The sequence below is a fragment of the Patagioenas fasciata genome, chromosome 33, assembly GCF_037038585.1.
Source record: "Patagioenas fasciata isolate bPatFas1 chromosome 33, bPatFas1.hap1, whole genome shotgun sequence".
Lineage (NCBI taxonomy): Eukaryota > Metazoa > Chordata > Aves > Columbiformes > Columbidae > Patagioenas > Patagioenas fasciata.
The window spans coordinates 1,484,330-1,502,128 of NC_092552.1; the positions used below are offsets into that span (position 1 = coordinate 1,484,330).

At 56.0% G+C, this 17,799-nt stretch overlaps 2 protein-coding genes across 6 annotated transcripts; one reads left to right on the forward strand and one right to left on the reverse strand.

Moving 5' to 3' along the window:
- Positions 1–30: 30 nt before the first annotated feature.
- C33H19orf47 (chromosome 33 C19orf47 homolog) lies at positions 31–10,279 on the forward strand. Of its 4 annotated transcripts, none has more exons than XM_071800782.1 (9): positions 31–106; positions 1,042–1,095; positions 2,795–2,882; positions 3,170–3,284; positions 4,379–4,460; positions 4,537–4,671; positions 6,083–6,229; positions 6,449–6,522; positions 8,074–10,279. In XM_071800782.1, exons 2-9 carry the CDS (start codon positions 1,077–1,079, stop codon positions 8,506–8,508), a joined length of 1,095 nt encoding a protein of 364 aa, XP_071656883.1. In that variant the 5' UTR covers positions 31–106; positions 1,042–1,076; the 3' UTR covers positions 8,509–10,279. The 4 variants fall into 4 exon arrangements, with proteins under 4 accessions (XP_071656883.1, XP_071656884.1, XP_071656885.1 ...); XM_071800783.1 differs by having other exon boundaries at positions 6,452–6,522; XM_071800784.1 differs by having other exon boundaries at positions 4,558–4,671.
- A 1,348-nt stretch (positions 10,280–11,627) lies between these two features.
- Positions 11,628–17,250, reverse strand: PPP1R14A (protein phosphatase 1 regulatory inhibitor subunit 14A). Of its 2 annotated transcripts, XM_071800785.1 has the most exons (4): positions 16,420–17,237; positions 13,822–13,902; positions 12,986–13,018; positions 11,628–12,473 (listed from the first exon to the last, which is right to left on the reverse strand). In XM_071800785.1, exons 1-4 carry the CDS (start codon positions 16,603–16,605, stop codon positions 12,381–12,383), a joined length of 393 nt encoding a protein of 130 aa, XP_071656886.1. In that variant the 5' UTR covers positions 16,606–17,237; the 3' UTR covers positions 11,628–12,380. The 2 variants fall into 2 exon arrangements, with proteins under 2 accessions (XP_071656886.1, XP_071656888.1); XM_071800787.1 differs by lacking the exon at positions 12,986–13,018 and having other exon boundaries at positions 16,420–17,250.
- Positions 17,251–17,799: the final 549 nt, after the last annotated feature.

Genomic DNA, 17,799 nt, shown 5'->3' on the forward strand with positions numbered 1-17,799 from the left:
GCCCCGGAGGCGCGCTGGGGTGAGGTCACTTCCGGCGCTTCGGGAGATCTGCTTCCGGTCGGGCCCGGGCCGGCGGGCCGGTAGCGGCGGGATGGGGCGCGGGGAGGTGAGAACGGGGATGTGGGGCGAGAACGGGGATGTGGGGCGGGATGTGGGGTGGGAGAGGGGCTGTGGGGCAGGAAAAGGGGACGGGAGGATCTGTGGGGCGAGGGGGGGCAGGAGGGTGTGTGGGGCGAAATGGGGGATGGGAGGATCTGTGGGGCAGGAGGAGGGTTGGGGGATGTGTGGGGTAATAATGGGGGGCAGGAGGGTCTGTGGGGAAATGGGGTGAGGATATGGGGCAGGAGGAGGGGGTGTGGGGCAAAATGGGGCAGGACGAGGGGGTCTGTGGGGCAGGAGGAGGGTTGGGGGATGTGTGGGGTGAGAAGAGGGGGTGTGGGGTAAAATGAGGGGCAGGAGGGTCTATGGGGAAAGGGGGATGGGGGGCAAGATGGGGGGCAGGATATGGGAGTGTGGGGCTAAAGAGGGGGCAGGAGGATCTGTGGGGCAGGAGGAGGGTTGGGGGATGTGTGGGGCAGGAGGAGGGGGGGGTAAAATGGGGGGCAGGAGGGGCTGTGGGGGAGGGGGGAAATGGGGTGAGGATGTGGGGCAGGAGGCGGGGGTGTGGGGCTAAATGGGGGCAGGAGGGTCTATGGGGAAAGGGGGGTGTGGGGCAAGAAGGGGGGCGGGATATGGGGGTGTGGGGCTAAAGAGGGGGCAGGAGGATCTGTGGGGCAGGAGGGTCTATGGGGAAAAGGGGATGTGGGGCAAGAAGGGGGGCAGGATATGGGGTTAAAGAGGGGGCAAGAGGAGGGTTGGGGGATGTGTGGGGCAAAATGTGGGGCAGGAGGGAAGCGGAGGACGTGTGGGGGGCACAGGAGGATCCGTGGGGCAGGAGGGTCCATGGGGAAAGGGGGAGCAGGGGGGTTGTGGGGCAGGAGGAGAATCTGTGGGGCAGCACAGAAGCTCCCGGGGGTCCCAGCGGCCTCTTCCCCCCCCCAGGCAGCTCCCGGTGCCCCCGCGTAGCCCCCAGCCCCATGGCGTCCGTCACCATGGGTGAGTGACAGTGACACCCCCCAAATTCACCCCAGATCTCCTTCAAATCCCCCCCAAATCTCACCCCATTCCCCCCCAAATTCCCCCTCAAATTTGCCCTAAATTCTTCCAAATCCCCCCCCAAATTCCCCCTCAATCCCTTCCAAATTTCCCTCCAGATTTGCTGCCAAATTTCCCGCCAAATTCCCCCCCAGATCCCCCCAAATTTCCTCCAAATGCCCCCCAAATTCGCCCCCAAATTTTCTCCAAATTATCTCCCCCCATATCCCCCCCAAATCTCCCCCTCAAACCCCCCAAATCTCCCCCTATATCTCCCCCCCATATTCCCCCCAAATCCCCCACAAAACCCTCCAAATCTCCCCCCCCAAATTCCCTTCAAGTCCCCCAAAAACCCCCCCAAATTCCCTGCAAATCCCCCCCAAATCTTCCCCCATATCCCCCCCTAATTTTCTTCAAATCTCCCCCTATCCCCCCCCAAATCACCCTCAAATTCCCTTCAAGTCCCCCACAAAACCCCCCAAATCCCCCCCAAATCCCCCCCCAATCCCCCCCAAATCCTCCCCCAATCCCCCCCAATTTCCCCTCCAAATCCCCCCCAAATCTCCCCCCAGTTTCCCCAAATATCTCCCTCCAAATCTTCCCCCCAGATCTCCCCCAAATCTCCCCCCATGTCCCCTCCAAATTACCTTCAAATCCCCCCCCAATCCCCTCCAAATCTTCCCCCCAGATCCCCCTCCAAATCCCCCCCAAATCTCCCCCCAGATCGCCCCCAAATCTCCCCCCAATCCCCTCCAAATCTCCCCCCAGATCCCCCCCAAATCTCCCCCCAGATCCCCCCCAAATCTACCCCCCAGATCCCCCCCAAATCTCCCCCCAATCCCCCCCAAATCTCCCCCCAATCCCCCCCAAATCTCCCCCCAATCCCCCCCAAATCTCCCCCCAGATCCCCTCCAAATCTCCCCCCAGATCCCCTCCAAATCTCCCCCCAGATCCCCTCCAAATCTCCCCCCAGATCCCCCCCAAATCTCCCCCCAATCCCCTCCAAATCTCCCCCCAATCCCCCCCAAATCTCCCCCCAGATCGCCCCCAAATCTCCCCCCAATCCGCCCCCAATCCCTCCCCAATCCCCCCCAAATCCCCCCCAATCCCCTCCAAATCTCCCCCCAGATCTCCCCCAAATCTCCCCTCAATCCCCTCCAAATCTCCCCCCAATCCCCCCCAAATCTCCCCCCAGATCCCCCCCAAATCTCCCCCCAGATCCCCCCCAAATCTCCCCCCAGATCCCCCCCAAATCTCCCCCCAGATCGCCCCCAAATCTCCCCCCAATCCCCCCCAAATCTCCCCCCAGATCCCCCCCAAATCTCCCCCCAGATCCCCCCCAAATCTCCCCCCAATCCCCCCCAGATCGCCCCCAAATCTCCCCCCAATCCCCTCCAAATCTCCCCCCAGATCCCCCCCAAATCTCCCCACAATCCCCCCCAAATCTCCCCCCATATCCCCCCCAAATTACCTTCAAATCCCCCCCCAATCCCCTCAAATCTCCCCCCATATCCCACTCCAAATCCCCCCCAAATCCCCCCAAACTGGGTTTTTAACCCCTCACCCCGCCCCATTTTCCCCCCATTTCCCCCCCAATGTCCCAACCCCCTCCCCCCATTTCCCTTATTTCCCATTTTCCCGGCTTTTCTCCCCATTTCAGCCACATCCGAGTGGATCCAGTTCTTCAAGGAAGCCGGGATCCCCCCGGGCCCCGCCGTCAACTACGCCGTCATGTTCGTGGACAACAGGTTTTTACCTCATTTTTCCCCTTTTTATGACTAAAAAGTTGCTCATTTTCCTTTTATTTCCCATTAAATCCCTCCCCACACTGATTTTTTACCTTTTTATCATCAAAAAGTCGTGGCTTTTCCTTTTATTTCTATTTTCATGGCTGTTTTTATGAGGGCGGCGCTGGCGGAATCCGAGTCAGCGACGTCGCTACGCGTCTCTCTCGGGGTTTTAATTAATCACGGGGGGGTAATTAGTATTAATTAGGGGAATAACTCGTTAATCCAGGTGTTTTCATTTGTTTTAGGATCCAGAAAAACATGTTGTTGGATTTAAACAAGGAAATTATGAACGAATTGGGCATCACGGTGGTGGGCGACATCATCGCCATCCTCAAGCACGCCAAGGTCGTCTACCGGCAGGTGCGGGAAAGGGTTAATTAGCCAGAAATTAATGAGGGGACCTCAGGGCTCAAAATGGCACCAGAATCACTTCAGGGTTCAAAATGGCGCCAGAATCACCTCAGGGTCCAAAATGGCACCAAAATCACCTCAGGGATCAAAATGGCGCCAAAATCACCTCAGGGTCCAAAATGGCGCCAGAATCACCTCAGGGCTCAAAATGGCGCCCGAATCACCTCAAAAAATGGCACCAAAATTACCTCAGGGCTCCAAATGGCACCAGAATCACCTCAGGGCTCAAAATGGTGCCAGAATCACCTCAGGGCTCCAAATGGCACCAGAATCACCTCAGGGCTCAAAATGGCACCAGAATCACTTCAGGGCTCAAAATGGCGCCAGAATCACCTCAGGGTCCAAAATGGCGCCAGAATCACCTCAGGGCCCAAAATGACGACTTCAGGGGCACCGCTTCGGGGAGTTTGAGTCTTGATTTCATGATATAACGGAAGAAAATATAAAAAAAGTGACTAATGTGGGAATTATTGATAAACAGAGCGACCCCCAAACTGCCTCAAAATGGCGGCACCTGAATCAACTCAGGCTCAAAATGGCGCCAGAATCACCTCAGGGGTCAAAATGGCGCCAGTATCACCTCAAAAAATGGCACCAAAATCACCTCAGGGCTCAAAATGGCGCCAAAATCACCTCAGGGCTCAAAATGGCGCCAAAATCACCTCAGGGTCAAAATGGCGCCAGAATCACCTCAGGGCCCAAAATGACGACTTCAGGGGCACCGCTTCGGGGAGTTTGAGTCTTGATTTCATGATATAACGGAAGAAAATATACAAAAAGTGACTAATGTGGGAATTATTGATAAACAGAGCGACCCCCAAACTGCCTCAAAGTGGCGGCGCCTGAATCACCTCAGGGACAAAATGGCGCCTGAATCACCTCAGGGACAAAATGGCGCCAGAATCACCTCAGGGCTCAAAATGGCGCCAGAATCACCTCAGGGCTCAAAATGGCGCCTGAATCACCTCAGGCTCAAAATGGCGCCAAAATAACTCAGGGTTAATTGTAACAAAACCCCAATTTTGGCCATTTTTCCCCCTCAGGAGATGTGCAAAGCAGCCACCAAATCCCTCACCCCCGCCTCTCCGACCGTTCAACCCGAATTTCGCCGCAACGCCGCCAGCGGTGAGCGCGCGGGGGTGCGTGTGCGATCCGCCCCCTCTCGTTTCATTAACGAGGTGCCTTAATTAGCTTAACCCAGCGTTTTCCCGCCGTTCCGCAGCCGCCAGCCGCATGATCGCCAACAGCCTGAGGCGCGAGTCGCCGCCCACCCCCCAAAACCAACCCCGCGCCTCCAAAATCTCCATCACCGTCTCCAACAAACTCGCCCGAGCAGGTAATCAGACACATCCCCAAAAAATAAAGCTTTTAACCTTTTAATTTCACCTTAAAAGCCCCATCCTGGGGTCATTTTGTCCCGTTTTGGCGCCAAAATTGGGTTGGCTTCCATTTTGTTTCGCGTTGAGTCGCCCGCTCTGGTCGTTTTATCCCTTTTTATGACTAAAAAGTTGGTTGTTTTCCCTTTTATTTCGCATTAAATCCCATCCTCCGCTCATTTTTTCCCATTTTATAACCAAAAAGTTGTTTTATTCTATTTTATTTCCCATTAAATATCTCTCCGGGTCATTTTTCCCCTTTTAATTCGCCATTAAACTCCACATCCAGCTCATTTTATCACTTTTTATGACCAAAAACTCGGTTGTTTTCCCTTTTATTTCCCATTAAATCCCTCCCTTAAATCATTTTTTCCCTTTTTATCCTTAAAATCTCATATTTTTCCCTTTATTACCCATTAACCTCTAATTTTCCAACTTTTATTTCCCATTAAACCCCCCATCGCAGCTCATTTTTCCACATTTATCCCCCAAAATTGCTTTTATCTTTGAATTTCCCATTAAACCTCCCCCTTCCACTCATTATTTTATTTATATTCCCCCTAAACTCCTCCCCAATCACTTTTTATCCTTTTTATGACTAAAAAGCCATTTTATTCCTATTTATTCCCCTTTAAATACCCCCGGGAGTGACTTAAACCCCAACTTTTCATCATATTTTTACATTTTGTGCAAATTACACAACATTTTACCTCAGAATTCACACCCAAACACCCCCAGCGGGGTTGAATTTATGACAGAAAACCCCCTTTAAATCGCAAAAAAAGCCACATTTTCAGTCACAATTTTGCACCAAACAACAGGAATAGGCCACACGGAGGCTGAATTTTATCATAAAAAGAGCTTTTTTGGTCATTTTTTGGTCATTTTCACAGCTTTATGCGACTCTTATTTCCCATTAACCCCCCATCCCAGCTCATTTTTCCACATTTATCCCCAAAAATTGCTTTTATCTTTTAATTTCCCATTAAACCTCCCCCTTCCAGTCACTTTTTGCTTTGTATTCCCCGCTAAACCCCTCCCCAATCACTTTTTATCCTTTTTATGGCTAAAAAGCCATTTTATTCCTATTTATTTCCCCTTAAATACCCCCGGGAGTGACTTAAACCCCAACTTTTCACCCACATTTTACTTTTTAAACAAATTACACAACATTTTACCTCAGAATTCACACCCAAACACCCCCAGCGGGGTTGAATTTATGACAGAAAAACCCCTTTAAATCACAAAAAAAGCCACATTTTCAGTCACAACTTTGCACCAAACAACAGGAATAGGCCACACGGAGTGTGAATTTTATCCGAAAAAGAGCTTTTTTGGTCATTTTTGGTCCTTTTTGGGTGGTTTTCGCAGGTTTATGCGACTCGGCGGATGGATACGCGGCGGTTCCGGTGAAGCGCCGGCGGGTGACGGCGGAAATGGAGGGAAAATACATCATTAATATGCCCAAGGGGACAACACCGCGCACCAAGAAGATCCTCGAGCAACAAGCGGCCAAAGGTCCCAATCTTGGCTTAATTAACCTCCCAAAATTTCCATTTAACGAACCGCAACGTGCGTTTTCACCCCCTCGCTTAAAAATAGAAGGTTTTGTGATGAAATTTTATCACCAGGCGCCGTTTTGAGGGGGTAGGACGGTGGGGATGTGACGTGTGTGCTTTGGTTTTCGTTTCTTGAGGAGATTTTTCCTCAAAACAGCGTTAATTTGGTTAATTAAAGCAGGTTTGCAGAGGACGTCGGTGTTTGAGCGGCTGGGCGACGAGGCCAAAGCCGACACCACGACGGGAGCCAAGGTGAGCACCAAAAACCCTTCAAATAACCACAAAAATGGATCCAGGAGCTTTTTTGGGTCCTCCAAGATGGTCTTTGAGGCCTCCAGGAGGTTTTTTGAGTCCTCCAGGAGGATTTTTGGGTCCTCCAGGATGATCTTTGAGGCCTCCAGGAGGTTTTTTGGGTCCTCCTGGAGGTGTTTTGGGGGATCCAGGAGGTGTTTTGGGTCCTCCTGGGGGTTTTTGGGTCCTCCTGGGGGTTTTTGGGTCCTCCAGGGTGGTTTTTGGGGTCCTCCAGGAGGTCTTTTGGATCCTCCAGGATGGTTTTCGATCCTCCAGGAGCTTTGTTGAGTCCTCCAGGATGGTTTTTGGGTCCTCCAGGAGCCTTTTTGGGTCCTCCAGGAGGTTTTTTGGGTCCTTCATGAGGATTTTTGGGTCCTCCAGGAGGATTTTTGGGTCCTTCAGGATGGTTTTTTGAGTCCTCCAGGAGATCTTTTGGATCCTCCAGAAGGTTTTTTGGGTCCTCCAGGAGGTCTTTTGGATCCTCCAGGATGTTTTTGGGTCCTCCAGGAGCTTTTTTGGTCCTCCAGGAGCTTTGTTGGGTCCTCCAGGAGTTTTTTTGGATCCTCCAGGAGGTCTTTTGGATCCTCCAGGATGTTTTTGGGTCCTCCAGGAGCTTTCTTGGGTCCTCCTGAGAGTTTTTGGGGGATCCAGGAGCTTTGGTGGGTCCTCCAGGATGGTTTTTTGGGTCCTCCAGGATGGTTTTTGAGGCCTCCAGGGGGATTTTTGGGTCCTCCAGAAGGTTTTTTGGGTCCTCCAGGAGGTTCTTTGGGTCCTCCAGGAGGTTCTTTGGGTCCTCCAGGAGGTTCTTTGGGTCCTCCAGGATGTCTTTTGGATCCTCCAGGATGTTTTTGGGTCCTCCAGGAGCTTTCTTGGGTCCTCCAGGATGGTTTTTGGTTCCTCCTGGGGGTTTTTGGGGGATCCAGGAGCTTTGTTGGGTCCTCCAGGATGGTTTTTTGGGTCCTCCAGGATGGTTTTTGAGGCTTCCAGGAGGATTTTTGGGTCCTTCCGGAGCTTTTTTGGGTCCTCCAGGAGCTTTCTTGGGTCCTCCTGGGCGTTTTTGGGTCCTCCAGGAGCTTTGTTGGGTCCTCCAGGATGGTTTTTTGGGTCCTCCAGGATGGTTTTTGAGGCCTCCAGGAGGATTTTTGGGTCCTCCAGAAGGTTTTTTGGGTCCTTCTGGAGCTTTTCGGGTCCTCCAGGAGGTTTTTTGAATCCTCCAGGAGGTCTTTTGGATCCCCCAGGATGTTTTTGGGTCCTCCAGGATGTTTTTGGGTCCTCCAGGATGGTTCTTGGGTCCTCCAGGATGGTTCTTGGGTCTTCCAGGAGCTTTGTTGGATCCTCCAGAAGGTTTTGTGGGTCCTCCAGGATGGTTTTTGGGTCCTCCAGGAGGTTTTTTGGGTCCTCCAGGATGTTTTTTGAGTCCTCCAGGATGGTTTTTGGGAATCCAGGAAGACTTTTGGGGGGACCCAGGAGATTTTTGGAGGATCATGGAGGTTTCTCTCTCTGTGTCCCCAGCCCACCGGGGTGTTCAGCCGCCTTGGCGCCACGTTACCAACCGACACCACCAACCCCGCCGATAGCGACGACGACTGTTCCGTCCTCCAATACGCCGGCGTCTTAAAGAAACCCCCGAAACGCCCCCAAAAACCCAGCGCCGAACCGGGAGGGCCCATCAAGGCCAAAGCCACCAGTTCCCAAGCCAAAACCACCCCCTTCGCTACCAAAACCCGGCACCTGGCGCCAAAACCGCCCCCGACGGCGCCGAAAATGCAACCGCGGGACGACGACGTCAGCAGCACGAAGGATAAACCGCCCCCCGAATTTCGGGTGACCATTAAACGGACCTGGGGGAGCGCGAAGGTGACGAGCACCAGCGATGGCCCCGGCGCCCGCATGGACGACGCCGGCGCTGTCAGCGTCTTCCAGCGCCTGGGGAGGAAGGCGGAGTAACCGGCGCCATGTTGGCCTCATCCCAATGGTTTTTGGCCTCATCCTGATGGTTTGTGGCCTCATCCCGATGGTTTTTGGCCTCATCCCAATGGTTTTTGGCCTCATCCCGATGGTTTGTGGCCTCATCCTGATGATTTGTGGCCTCATCCCAATGGTTTGTGGCCTCATCCCCATGATTTGTGGCCTCATCCCAACGGTTTGTGGCCTCATCCCGGTGATTTGTGGCCTCATCCCAACGGTTTGTGGCCTCATCGCAATGGTTTGTGGCCTCATCCCGATGGTTTTTGGCCTCATCCCGATGGTTTGTGGCCTCATCCTGATGATTTGTGGCCTCATCCCAATGGTTTGTGGCCTCATCCCCAACGGTTTGTGGCCTCATCCCGATGATTTGTGGCCTCATCCCAACGGTTTGTGGCCTCATCGCAACGGTTTGTGGCCTCATCCCGATGGTTTGTGGCCTCATCCCGATGGTTTTTGGCCTCATCCCGATGGTTTTTGGCCTCATCCCAACGGTTTGTGGCCTCATCCCGATGGTTTGTAGCCTCATCCCGATGGTTTGTGGCCTCATTCTGATGGTTTTTTTGGCCTCATCCCAATATATTTCACCTCATCCCGACACTTTTTGGCCTCATCCCAACATATTTTTGCCTCATCCCAAGACTCTTTTGCCTCATCCCAATATATTTCACCTCATTCCGATGTTTTCTTGTCTCATCCCGACTGTTTTTGGCCTCATCCTGACACCTTTTGGCCTCATCCCAACAGTTTTCACCTCATCCCAAGAGACTTTGGCCTCATCCCAATGACTTTTTGCCTCATCCCAATGACTTTTTGCCTCATCCCAATGACTTTTTGCCTCATCCCAACAGTTTCCTCCTCATCCCGACACTTTTTTGGCCTCATCCCAACATATTTCACCTCATCCTAAGACTTTTTGGCCTCATCCCGACGACTTTTGGCCTCATCCCGACATTTTTCACCTCATCCCGATGGTTTTTGGCCTCATCCCGACGACTTTTTCCCTCATCCCAACGCTTATTTGCTTCACCCCGACATTTTTCACCTCATCCCAAGACATTTTTTGCCTCATCCCGACGACTTTTTGCTTCATCCCAACACTTTTTGGCCTCATCCCAATATATTTCACCTCATCCCAACGCTTTCATCCCTCATCCCGACATTTTTTCCCTCATCCCGCTGTTTTTTGGCGGGAAACCCCTCTTTTCCCGCCAAATCTCCCCACCCTCCCTGAGGCCAACTCATCACTACCAGCCCCAAAACCTCCATTTCCCCCTCAATTTTCCCTTTTTTTGCAGATTTTCCCTCAATTTCAGGGAAAAACAACAACAAAAACCCTCCGGGGGGACTCAAAAAACCCCAAAATCGCCTTAATTTAATTTAATTAACACCTTCACCGGCACCTCGAGCTCAACCCGCCGGGTTTTTGGACTGAAACTATTTATTCTCCCCCAAATTTCCTTCTGATGACGTCGCCACAACCCCAAAAAGCCCTTTTTTCACCCCAAAATAAAGACTTTGGGCCCGCGGGTGAGTCGGGGCCGTCCAGGTGAATCTTTTTAAGAAGAAAACCCCCCTAATTTCTCCTCTTTACCCCATTTTGTGAGGGATTTTGTTGCCTTCCGGGTGGTTTTATTTTGCCGTGTGAAAACGAGTGGGTTTATTTTTATCACTTTTAGTTTTGCCTCCTGATTTTTGGCTTTTTTGTGTCACCCGCCGTGACACTTCTTTTGCAATAAAGCGTGGAAATGGCTCTAATTGGTGTTAATTAACTCCCCTCCCCCCCTATTTTGTGAATGGGGCCCATCTGGGTGCATTAAATATTGACCCTGAGGTGATTCTGGCGCCATTTTGAGCCCTGAGGTGATTTTGGCGCCATTTTGACCCTGAGGTGATTCTGGCGCCATTTTGACCCTGAGGTGATTCTGGCGCCATTTTGACCCTGAGGTGATTTTGGCGCCATTTTGACCCTGAGGTGATTTTGGCGCCATTTTGAGCCATGAGGTGATTTTGGCGCCATTTGGACCCTGAGGTGATTTTGGCGCCATTTTGAGCCTGAGGTGATTCTGGCGCCATTTTGACCCTGAGGTGATTCTGGCGCCATTTTGACCCTGAGGTGATTTTGGCGCCATTTTGAGCCCTGAGGTGATTTTGGCGCCATTTTGACGCTGAGGTGATTTTGGTGCCATTTTGATCCTGAGGGGATTTTGGGCCATTTTGACCCTGAGGTGATTCTGGCGCCATTTTTTGAGGTGATTTTGGTGCCATTTTGACCCTGAGGTGATTTTGGCGCCATTTTGAGCCTGAGGTGATTCTGGCGCCATTTTGAGCCCTGAGGTGATGGGGAATGGAGGGAAATGAGAGAAATGGGAGAAGTAATGGGGAAATAATGGGAAGAAATGGGCAAGAATGGAGAAAAATGGGGAGGAATGAGAGAAATGGGGGGAAATGGGGAATGAGGTGGAATGGGGAGAAATAATGGGGAGAAATGGGGAAGAATGGGGAAAAATGGGGAATGGAGTGAAATGGGAAATGGGAGGGAAGGGAATGGGAGAAATGGGGAGAAATGGGAAATGGGGAATGGGGTGAAATGGGGGGAAATGTGAGAAATGGGGAGGAATGAGAGAAATGGGGGGAAATGGGAAACAGAGAATGGGGGAAATTAAGTGAAATGGGAGAAATAATGGGGAGAAATGGGGAAGAATGAGAGAAATGGGAAAATATGGGGGAAAACAGGGAGAAATGGGAAATGAGATAAATGGGAAATGGGAAATGGGGAGAAATAGGGTGAAAAATGGGTGGGAATGGGGAGAAATGGGAAATGGAGAATGGGGTGAAATGGGGGAAAATGGGAGAAATAATGGGGAGAAATGGGGAAGAATGGAGAAAAATGGGGGGGAATGAGAGAAATGGGGAGAATTGGGGAAGAATTTGGGGGAAATGGGGGGAAATAATGGGGAAAAATGGGGAGGAATGAGAGAAATGGAGGAAATGGGGAGAAATAATGGGGGGAAATGGGGAAGAATGGGGAGAAATGGGGAATGGGGTGAAATGGGGAGAAAATGGGGGGGGAATGGGGGGAAATGAGGAGCCAAGACACATTTTGGGGATCCCTGTGGTTCCAACTTTAGTAATTAGGGGAATTTGGTGTCAGTTTGGGGGGGGATTCGGTTGCATTTTGGGGTGAATTGGGGGATTTCGAGGTCCATTTGGGGCGAATCAGATTTGGGGTGAATTTAAAGGATTTTGAGGCATCCGGGGACTTTTGCGGTGAACATGAGAGGTTTTGGGGTCCCAGTGCACACACCCCCCCATCAATTTTGTGCCAAAAAGGTGCTTTTTTGCCCCAAAAATCAACGATTTGGGGGCGATCTGGGGTTCCACACACCCCCCCCCCCCACCGTGGGAACAGCGGGCGCGGGGGTCACGTGGGTGGCTCAGTCACGTGGTGGCGGTGGGAGCCAACATCTGGACCGTTCCATTAACAGCTGCGGGGGGGGGGGGGGGGGGAACCATTTCAGTGGGGGGGTCCTGATTTATTTTGAGGGGGTTCCCAAGTTTTTCAGGGGGGTCGCAACGTTTTAATTGAATCCCTATTTTAGTTTTGGGGGGGCTCCTAATTAATTGGGCGGTCCCAATTATTTAATTGGGGCGAGGCGGGGGGGTCCCAAATTTTTTCCCATGCGGCGCAGTCCAAGATTTTATTGGGGGGGGGGGGGGGCATGTTTTACATGGTGTACGGTTAAATAATATACAGTGTGTGTTATATATATATATATATATGGTGTGGGTTAAATAATATACAGCGGGTGCTGGGGGGGGGGGTGTGATGGGGGGGTCTAAAGGGGGGGGGGTCACATATTTGGGGGTCCTGGGGGGGGCGGGTGCTGCAGAACTTGTTGCTTCTGGAGCCCCTTGAGTTGAGCGAGAAGCTCCCGGATAAAACCCTGTGTATAAAACACCTCATTAGCGCGATGGCTTAATTACCATGGGGGGGGGGGGTGTTCATTAGCACAGAGGGTTAATTAGAGGGTTAATTACCCCCCCTTCTCCTTCTCCAAGCTGGTGATAGAGATAAGGAAGCGGGAAAAGGGGCCCCCCCTTGATGTGAAATAACCGGAACTGAATATTTTTGCCTTTTAAAGCCGCGTCGGAGCAGCCGGGGCTGGGACAACATGGGGGGGGTTGGGTTGGGTTGTCCCCCCCCCACGGGGATAGTGGTGTTGGCAGTTAATAAATGGTGTTGGTTATATATATATATATATGTAAATGGTGTGGGTTAAATAATATACAGGGGGGGATGGGGGATGTGATTGGGGGGGATGGGGGATGTGATTGGGGGGGTGTGATTAGGGGGGTGTGATGGGGGGACACACATGGGGGGGGTCTATATATATATATATGTATATAATATATATGTATATAATATATATATATGTGATTATCCTAGGGGACCCACCTGCGTGTCACCGGCGCACGATTTCAACTCGACCTGGAGCGATGGGTTTTGGGGGGGGGGGGAGGTAAGTGGGGGTGTCATGGGGGTTGGGGACATTGAGGGGGTTGGGGACACTTGGGGGGAGGGGGGGTGATGGGGGGGGATATGGGGGGTTGGGGACACACGTTGGGGGGGTTGGGGACACACACAGTGGGGGATGTGGGGACATGGAGGGGGTGGGGATATGGGGGGGTGGGGACACTTTTTGGGGGTTGGGGACACATATGGGGGGGTTTGGGGACATGGGGTGTTGGGGGGGGTGGGGGGGGTGGGGGGACATGGGGGGTTGGGGACACACTGGGGGGTGTTGGGGGGACATGGGGGGGTTGGGGGGACATGGGGGGTTGGGGACATGGGGGGGTTGGGGACACACTGGGGGGTGTTGGGGGGACATGGGGGGGTTGGGGGGACATGGGGGGGTTGAGGACATGGGGGGGTTGGGGACACAGATGGGGCGCTTGTGGGGACATGGGGGGGGGGTGGGGATATGGGGGGGTTGGGGACACTTTGGGAGGGGTTGGGGACACTTTGGGGGGATTGTGGGGAGACTTGGGGGGGTTGGGGACACTTGGGGTGGGGCTTGGGGGGGGAAGGTAAGTGGGGGTGTCACACGTGTTGGGGACATTTGGAGGGTTGGGGACACTTGGGGGGGTTGTGGGGACACTTGGGGGGGGTTGTGGGGACACTTGGGGGGGTTGTGAGGACAAGGGGGTGTTGGGGACACACATGGGGGGGTTGTGGGGACATGGGGGGGGTTGGGGACACTCGGGGGGGGTTGGGGACCCCCCCAGACCCACCCGCAGCTTCTGGGCTCGTTCCTCGTCCGTCTCCAGCTCCAGCAGCTCGTCGATGTTCAGCTCGGCGGGGATGTCCCCCTCCTGTCACCAGCGGGGGACAGCTGTCCCCAACCCCCCGAGTGTCCCCAACCCCCCGAGTGTCCCCAACCCCCCCGAGTGTCCCCACAACCCCCCGAGTGTCCCCACAACCCCCCCCCCGAGTGTCCCCAAACACCCCCCATGTGTGTCCCCAACCCCCCGACTGTCCCCAACCCCCCCAATTGTCCCCAACCCCCTCCAAGTGCCACCAACCCCCCGAGTGCCACCAACACCCCAAAGTGTCCACAACCCCACCGTGTGTGTCCCCAACGCCCCCAAGTGTCCCCGAGTGTCCCCAACCCCCCGAGTGTCCCCAATGCATCCATGTCGCCACCCCCCCAAGTGCCACCAACCCCCCCAAGTGTCCCCACACCCCCCCGTGTGTGTCCCCAACACCCCCCATGTGTGTCCCCAACAACCCCAATTGTCCCCACCCCCCCCAAAGTGTCCCCAACCCCCTCCAGGTGCCACCAACCCCCCAATTGTCCCCAATCCCCCAAGTGTCCCCAACACCCCCCATGTGTGTCCCCAACCCCCCAATGTCGCCAACCCCCCAACCAAGTGCCACCAACCCCCCCGTGTGTGTCCCCAGCCCCCCAAGTGCCACCAACCCCCCCGTGTGTGTCCCCAGCCCCCCAAGTGCCACCAACCCCCCCGTGTGTGTCCCCAGCCCCCCAAGTGCCACCAACCCCCCCCGTGTGTGTCCCCAGCCCCCCAAGTGCCACCAACCCCCCGTGTGTGTCCCCAGCCCCCCAAGTGCCACCAACCCCCCGTGTGTGTCCCCAGCCCCCCAAGTGCCACCAACCCCCCCCGTGTGTGTCCCCAGCCCCCCAAGTGCCACCAACCCCCCCCGTGTGTGTCCCCAGCCCCCCAAGTGCCACCAACCCCCCCGTGTGTGTCCCCAGCCCCCCCCAAGTGCCACCAACCCCCCGTGCGTGTCCCCAGCCCCCCCCAAGTGCCACCAACCCCCCCGTGTGTGTCCCCAGCCCCCCCCAAGTGCCACCAACCCCCCCGTGTGTGTCCCCAACCCCCCAAGTGCCACCAACCCCCCCGTGTGTGTCCCCAGCCCCCCCCAAGTGCCACCAACCCCCCCGTGAGTGTCCCCAGCCCCCCAAGTGCCACCAACCCCCCCGTGTGTGTCCCCAGCCCCCCCCAAGTGCCACCAACCCCCCGTGCGTGTCCCCAGCCCCCCAAGTGCCACCAACCCCCCGTGTGTGTCCCCAGCCCCCCAAGTGCCACCAACCCCCCGTGCGTGTCCCCAGCCCCCCAAGTGCCACCAACCCCCCGTGTGTGTCCCCAGCCCCCCCCAAGTGCCACCAACCCCCCGTGTGTGTCCCCAGCCCCCCAAGTGCCACCAACCCCCCCGTGTGTGTCCCCAGCCCCCCAAGTGCCACCAACCCCCCCGTGTGTGTCCCCAGCCCCCCAAGTGCCACCAACCCCCCCGTGCGTGTCCCCAGCCCCCCAAGTGCCACCAACCCCCCCGTGTGTGTCCCCAGCCCCCCCCAAGTGCCACCAACCCCCCCGTGTGTGTCCCCAGCCCCCCAAGTGCCACCAACCCCCCGTGTGTGTCCCCAGCCCCCCCCAAGTGCCACCAACCCCCCCGTGTGTGTCCCCAACCCCCCCAGATGTCCCCAACCCCCCCCGAGTGTCCCCACCCCCCGAGGCCACCGCCACATCTGTCACTTCCCATCTGTCCCCAACCCGCCGGTCCCACGGTGTCGCTCCCAGGGGGGGTTGGGGACACCCCCGGTCCCGGGTCCCCGTCTCAGCATCCCGGGTGGGACCCACTCGGGACCGGCCCTGGTGCCACCCCTGGGTCCCACCCAACCGCTCCCGCTGTCCCCGCTGTCCCCGCTGTCCCCAGCGTCCCGGGCAGGGGCTCCAACCGGCACCGGCGCCCTGGGGTCCCGGTTCGAGCCCCGCTGGCCCCGGTTCCAGCCCCGGTCCCATCCCGGTGGCCCCGGTCCCGATGTCCCCACTCCCGTTCCCATCCTCGGTCCCGATGTCCCCGATCCCGATGTCCCCCGCTTCCATTCCCGGTCCCGTCCCGTTGTCCCCGGTCCCATCCCCATTCCCGGCCCCGGTCCCGTTGTCCCCGGTCCTGTTCCCATCCCCTTGTCCCCGGTCCTGTTCCCATCCCCGCTCCCGTTGTCCCCGCTTCCGTTCCCCTTCCCGGTTCCCTTCCCGGTCCCGTCCCGTTGTCCCCGCTCCCGTTCCCCTTCCCGGTTCCATTCCCGGTCCCGTCCCTTTGGCCCCGGTCCCGTTGTCCCTGGTCCCATCCCCGTTCCCATCCCCGTTCCCGATGTCCCCGCTCCCGATGTCCCCGCTCCCCATCCCGGTTCCATTCCCGGTCCCGTCCCTTTGTCCCCGGTCCCGTTTTCCCCAGTCCCGATATCCCCGCTCCCGTTGTCCCCTTCCCGGTCCCATCCCTTTGTCCCCGCTCCCGTTCCCATCTCCGTTCCCGTTGTCCCCGCTCCTGTTCCCGGTGTCCCGGTGTCCCGGTGTCCCGGGTTCCCGTACCCGTCCCCGGTAGAGCTCCTCCAGCCGCCCATCGATCCAGCGCTCGGTGTCCAGGCGCCGCTGCAGCTCCCGCCGGTTGTATTTGACCGTGACCCGCTCCGGGCGCCGCTGGAGCCCGGGGGGGGTTCGGGGACACCGGGACCCCCCCGGGGACCCCCCGCGCCGCCCCACGCGGTTCGCGGCCATCGCGGGGATGGGAGCGGGACGGACGGACGGACGGGGGCTGGAGGGGGAGGGGCTACAGGGGGAGGGGTCTGGGGGAGGGGCCGGGGGGGAGCGGCGGGCGCCCTATGGGGCCCTATGGAGACCTATAGTGACCGCAGCTCCCCTAACCCTATAGACCCTACAGAGACCTATAGTACCCCCAGTGCCCCTAACCCTGTAGACCCCATAGCTCCTATAGAGACCTATAGCACCCACAGTGCCCTAACCCTATAGACCCTATAGCGCCCTATAGAGAGCTAAAGCACCCACAGCAGCCCTAACCCTATAGACCCTATAGAGACCTATAGCACCTACAGTGCCACTAACCCTATAGACCCTATAGCGCCCTATAGCCACTATAGAGACCTATAGCGACCACAGTGCCCCTAACCCTATAGACCCTATAGCACCCTATAGAGATTTATAACAACCACAGTGCCCTAACCCTATAGACTCTATAGCGCCCTATAGAGAGCTAAAGCATCCACAGTAGCCCTAACCCTATAGACCCTATAGAGCCCTATAGCCACTATAGAGACCTATAGAGACCTATAGCACCCACAGTGCCCCTAACCCTATAGACCCTATAGTGCCCTATAGAGACCTATAGCACCCACAGTGCCCTAACCCTATAGACCCTATAACGCCCTATAGCCACTATAGAGACCTATAGAGACCTATAGCACCCACAGTGCCCCTAACCCTATAGACCCTATAGTGCCCTATAGAGACCTATAGCACCCACAGTGCCCTAACCCTATAGACCCTATAACGCCCTATAGCGACCGCAGCACCCCTAACCCTATAGCCCCTATAGAGACCTATAGCACCCACAGTGCCCCCAACCCTATAGCCCCTATAGAGACCTATAGCACCCACAGCTCCCCTAACCCTATAGCCCCCATGTCACCCCCTAACGCCGGCTCCTCATGGGCGCGGCGCGGCGCGGCGCTTTTACCCGCGCCACATGCAAATGAGGGGGCGGGGCTTTGACGGGGTCAGGGCGGGGATACGGGGGCGGGGCTTGATAGGGCGGAGCTTGGCGGCGAGGCTTGAGGGGCGGGGATTGTCGCGGAGGAGGGGGCGTGGCTTGGCGGGGAGGTGGAGCTTTGTCGAGGGGGCGTGGTTTGGCGGGGAGGTGACTCTTCGTGGGGAGTGGGCGGAGCTTGCGCGGCG